The 5,511-nt window shown below is 40.2% G+C and overlaps 1 protein-coding gene across 1 annotated transcript; it reads left to right on the top strand.

Moving 5' to 3' along the window:
- Positions 1-280: 280 nt before the first annotated feature.
- Positions 281-4,577, top strand: LOC308400356 (C-type mannose receptor 2-like; the record flags this gene model as incomplete). The annotated part of the gene is made up of 3 exons (XM_080888000.1): positions 281-545; positions 1,003-1,362; positions 4,144-4,577. 3 exons carry the CDS (start codon positions 281-283, stop codon positions 4,488-4,490), a joined length of 972 nt encoding a protein of 323 aa, XP_080744126.1. The 3' UTR covers positions 4,491-4,577.
- Positions 4,578-5,511: the final 934 nt, after the last annotated feature.

The raw sequence follows: 5,511 nt of genomic DNA, 5'->3' as shown, positions 1-5,511 counted from the left end.
TGCTCATGCTGATGGGTAAGTCGATCATTTTAACAGTAAAAACTGCAGATTTGCATCACTTCAGATTAGTGCAGGGTTTCTGTGAACTGCTCACAAAACTTGCCATCAGTAGATTTCTGAATGACCTGTGGTTTTTTTTGTTTTGTTGTTGTTTTTAGGTCAGTGTTCCTTGATTTTATGCCAAGGCTATAAATACTATTTTATTAAAGAGCCTAAAACTTGGGACGAAGCTCAGCGCTACTGTAGAGAAGGATATAAAGACCTGGCCACAGTGCCTAACATGACATATATGAAGACACTGTACACAGATTCTACAGAGAATCAAGGAAACGCCTGGATTGGGCTGTACAGCATCTCAGGAAAAGAAAACAGGAGGTGGCACTGGTCTCTGCCAGGAGTGGAGTTCAATGATAAAGACGTGAAATGGAGTGGAAATGAACCTAATGATAAAGGCGGATATCTTGAGAACTGTGTAGTGATTGACAGCTCTGGTGGGTTGTTGGATATTGGTTCTTCTCATGTTGACCCCTTTATCTGCTATAATGGTGAGAATATGTGACAATAATTGTATTAATTAAACAAAGTGTTTATATTTAAACATATCTACAGCTCATCTCTAATGAATATGACAATATGCTGGTGTTTTAGCCCCTGTGTGCTATCCTGCTCATTTGAATACCCGTCCTCCCACGGTGCTTTCTCTGCCTCTCATGTTACACCAGGACACTGTTTATTTGCTTTGCTGAACCATCTCGTGGTGCCAAATGTCATTACACAAAATTTCATACCAGACCTTTGATCAGAAAACTGTTTCTCTGCCACACAGAGCAAAGTCATCCTGAGCATAATGTCACAGTTGTGGTTATTCCCATAATGTTGATAGTTTAGTTTTGAAGGTTTTGAGCTATTTTAAGTTGTGTCTTTAGAAAATCAATTTAAAGATACATTTAAAGATAGAAATGTACATTTCTTATGAGTCTTGTCTTTCTCTTTATTCCACAGAACAAAACAAATCACTACATTTCATTGATGATACAAAAAAGTGGCGTGAGGCTCAGAGCTACTGCAGAGAGAACCACACAGACCTGGCCAGTGGAGCAGAACAGTTAAAGGAAGCAGTCAGTACATTTAAGAGTTCTGATAAAACACGATCATGGATCGGCCTGTTCAGAGACACCTGGAGGTGGTCAGATGGGAGTAATTATTCTTACAGACACTGGAGAGATGTTGGTGAGTTACCTGAAGAGTGGTCTAAAACTGACCACGGCACCAGGAAATGTGCGATGACTGAATTAAACAAAGAAGGAAAATGGAAAGCTGATGATTGTAACACCAGAAAATCTTTCTTCTGCTACGCTGATGGTGAGATTTACAGAGATTCATCTTTATTTAGTATTTAGTATTTAGTATTTATTTATTTATTGTCATTGTCAAGAACAATGAAATTGCATTTGGGGCTTCCATACAACCCAAAAAAAAGAAGAAAATAATAAATACCCCTTAAAACCCAAGTGTACATATTTAACCCAGTGTGACTCCAATGCAATAAGACAATCCTTAGCAATAATGTTCGTAGAAATTCAGACAAAGACCTGAGAAACATGACAAAATACAACAATGCAACCCATTCAATATTATTGTACTGTGAGATATGATATCAGATATGATAGTTATCTATTTAAGAAAGAGGGGGGGGGGGGGGGGGGGCAGGAGGGGGAAGAGAATAAAGATATGATGCACCAATGCAGACCAGTTCATTGCTATTAAGAAGTTGGATATGGTTATTGTCCGTGAGAGGGGGGCAGAGAGTTCAGGAGCCTCACAGCCTGTGGATACAGGCTGTTGGCCAGTCTGGATGTTCTGGCCTGTATAGACCTGTACCTTCTCCCTGAGGGCAGCAGATGGAAAAGGTGGCGCGCAGGGTGATGTTGGTCCCGCAGGATACTGTGCACCCTCCTCAGACAGCGAGTGGGGAAGATATTACTGATCTCTGGCAGACTTGTTCCAATAATTCTGCCAGCTTCTTTCACCACCCGCTGGAGTGCTTGCTGATCGGCCTTGGTGCAGCTGGGGAACCACACTAGAAATCCATACGTCAGAACGCTGCTGATGGCACAGTTGTAGAAGTTCAACATCAGAGATCTGGGAATGTGTGCGCTCCGCAGTCTCCTCAGGTAGTAGAGGCGCTGTTGGGCCTTCCGTACAACTGAGGTGATATGGTTGCCCCAGGACAGGTCCTCGGTCACAGTTACCCCCAAGAATTTAAAACTGCTCACCCTCTCCACCGCCTCACTGCCAATGAAGAGAGGCAGATGGTTGTTATGACCCCTCTTCCGGAAATCTACAATGATCTCCTTGGTCTTTTTGGTGTTTAAGACCAAGTTATTGTCGTGGCACCATGACTCTAGTTGTTGCACCTCTGTCCTATAGTTTGTCTCATCATTGTTGGATATAAGTCCGAGCACTGTGGTGTCATCTGCAAACTTAACAATGAGATTGGACGCGCAGGAGGAAATACAGTCATGGGTGAAGAGAGTGTATAGCAGAGGGCTCAGAACACACCCCTGAGGGGCACCGGTGTTGACCACAAGGGTGGAAGAGGTGTTCTTACCCACTCTGACACTCTGTCTACGGTTAGTGAGGAAGTCCACAATCCAGTTGCACAGAGAGGAGTTAAGTCCCAGTTGGTGGAGTTTGGGACGGAGTTTGTATGGCCGGATGGTATTAAAAGCCGAGCTGTAGTCTACAAAGAGGAGCCGTGCATAGGTGTTCCTGTGTTCCAAGTGCTTCAGTAATGTGTGCAGCACTGTGGCGATCGCATCCTCGGTTGACCGGTTCTCCCTGTGTGCAAACTGGTGCGAGTCCAGGGATGGTGGAAAAGCAGCTCTGATGTGTTTAATGACCAGTCTCTCCAGGCATTTGGCGGGAATGGGGGTGAGTGCCACAGGTCTGAAATCGTTCAGACATGTGACATTTGACTGTTTTGGGATGGGAACGATGGTTGCTGCTTTGAAACAGGATGGTACCAGTGAACAGGACAACGAGGTGTTATATATAGAGGTGAAGACGTCCGCCAGGTCGGCAGCACAGTCTTTTAGCACCCGGCCCAGCACTCCATCCGGCCCGGCCGCCTTCCTGGTGTTAATGCTCCGGAACACACGCCTCAGCTCATGAGTGCTCAGGACCGGAGCAGTGTAGGAGCTCCGGGCCGCTGCGTCTGTGCGCGCCGCCATCTTAAGTTCAGCTTGAACATCTGGTTTCTGTCAGTTTTCTTACTGAAGGAATAAAGGTTAAAGCTAAACTAATATTTCTTCTCTCACTGAAAAAGTGTACATGAAGGGCTGGTATATGTTTCATCATAAAGCTTAATAATGCAAGCTGTTATGGAGATAGAGCTACACCCCAGACACATAACCCCAGACACATAATAGGAACCTTATAAGAACCAGGGGTCATATTAGTTTATAATAATACTTGTTTATGAATTCTCCAGTTTTTTTCCCTTTTTTTTAAAGGCTCACTCATACATGAAAGATTTTAGTTAATAGGACTTTAATAAAGCAAATTAGGAAAAGTTAAAATTCTAAATTGGAAAAACTTACATCAGGAAAGTAAAAAATATTTCCAACTCTTATTATTACTTATAACACCAGTAAACCTTTCTTCTGCTATGATGACGGTGAGATTTGCAAAAATGCATCTTTCACATCTGGTATCTGTCATGTTTCTTACTCGAGGAATACATATTCAAACTAAACTAATCTTTCTTATTCTTATTGAAAAGAAGTCATCATCAAAGCGAAATAATGCAAGCTTTTATGGAGATAAAGGTATACCCCAGACGCTTAATGCAGACTTCTTTTGTAAGGAACTTAAGACACATTAGTCACATTAGTTTCTGTCAGTGAGGGCCTGTAATGCAACTTACATGTAAATAATTCTTAAGAAAGAAAGAAATCTTCTCGATAACTTGGGGTGGTCGAGGTATACTCTGGGTAACAAGTCATATGACATTAATGATTTTACCACGGGTAAATCAAGAGGAGTAAAGATTTGAAACAGAAAATGCTTAAATTCTTTTTCTTTTGTTTTTGTCCTGATTTGTTTCCTTTTAACCGACCATCCTGTGTTTGTTCATGCCAGAAAACTTCATTCTGATCAAAGAAAACAAAAAATGGGATGAGGCCTTAACTTACTGCCAGCGGCACCATCATGATCTGGTCTCTATCACAAATCCCAAAGAGGAAGAATTAGTGAAGGAGAAAGTGAAGAACGCCACCACACCGTATGTGTGGCTGGGACTGCGCTTCAGCTGTGTTTTTCAACTGTGGCTGTGGGTCAGTGACCGGGTTGTCTGTTATGAGAACTGGGCCAATGAGGATCACGCTGGACGGTGTGGCATGTCTGTAGCCATGGAGACAGGAGGAGAGCATAAATGGTTCAAGAAAAATGATTCAGAGATGTTTAACTTCATCTGTTCGCTGCGATAGGCTTTTAAACCAGTCTAAATGACTGCTTATAGAGTTGATATTTCTCGTAATTATGAAGTCAAAAAATCAAAATCAAAACTAGAAGCAGATGACATCTAACAGTGATAATTTCTCTTTGTGTTTATTCTTAAGGGTTTTTTTGTTTTTTTGTTTTGTTTTTTGCATATTGTTTACTACTACCTACTACAGAATAAGAATCCCTTTTTTGTTTTGTTTTTTCAAACTTAAAAATGTTTTATTTGTTGAAAAACGGTCAGGTTACAGCTTTCTGGGTGTTTACAGCAAAGTACACCACAGCATTTATATGCTTATAATAGCTAATGTGTCTCAAAACCACATATATGTAATTATTAGTTTGGTGTCTAACATAAAGAGTTTATTCTGTTTCCGTCTACTTTTATTTCTCTTTTTTCTATTTTTTTCTTGAACACTAGATGGTGCATTCGAGTCAGCCAAGCCACTGAAAAATGTCTGAAAAGTCGTGTGCTTGTACTTTAAATGATTCATGTTACCCAGTTTGGTCTTTTTGTGTAAATCAACATTAAACAGTAGCTCTGAAATTATGTTGGACTATGCTTTTGTTTTAACAAAGTAAAAGAATGTGGAAAAACTAATAAATATATTTTTCATAAAGTTTTGTATTCTTAGACAGTTTAAACTTCATTTTTATGCTTTTCAGAAAGAAATAGACCAATATTTACAATCATATAGTAAAAAACCAGGAGGGCTTTGTGACTGAGCTCCCATCTTATTGTTTCCTTTTAGTTATTTTCAATTAATGTCCATGTTAAACACTAGAAGGTCTTTTTCTTTCTTTTCAATGTTGATGGTGGTTAAATTTGTGATAAAAATCTAAGAACATGAAATATAAAATAGTAAAATGCAAGACTGTTGTAAATAGAAGATTAATGCTGCAGTCACTTGCAAATGTAGCAACAGCTTAGAGAATGGTAAAATAAAAAATAAAAAAGCTGAACTGATTTTAAACTGAAAACCTGAACACACAACCTGCTCTCAACCA

The sequence above is a fragment of the Rhamphochromis sp. 'chilingali' genome (genome assembly GCF_963969265.1).
Source record: "Rhamphochromis sp. 'chilingali' genome assembly, chromosome: 7".
Taxonomy (NCBI): Eukaryota; Metazoa; Chordata; class Actinopteri; order Cichliformes; family Cichlidae; genus Rhamphochromis; species Rhamphochromis sp. 'chilingali'.
The sequence above is the reverse complement of the archived record's forward strand: the minus strand, read 5'-3'. Positions and strand labels throughout refer to the sequence as shown.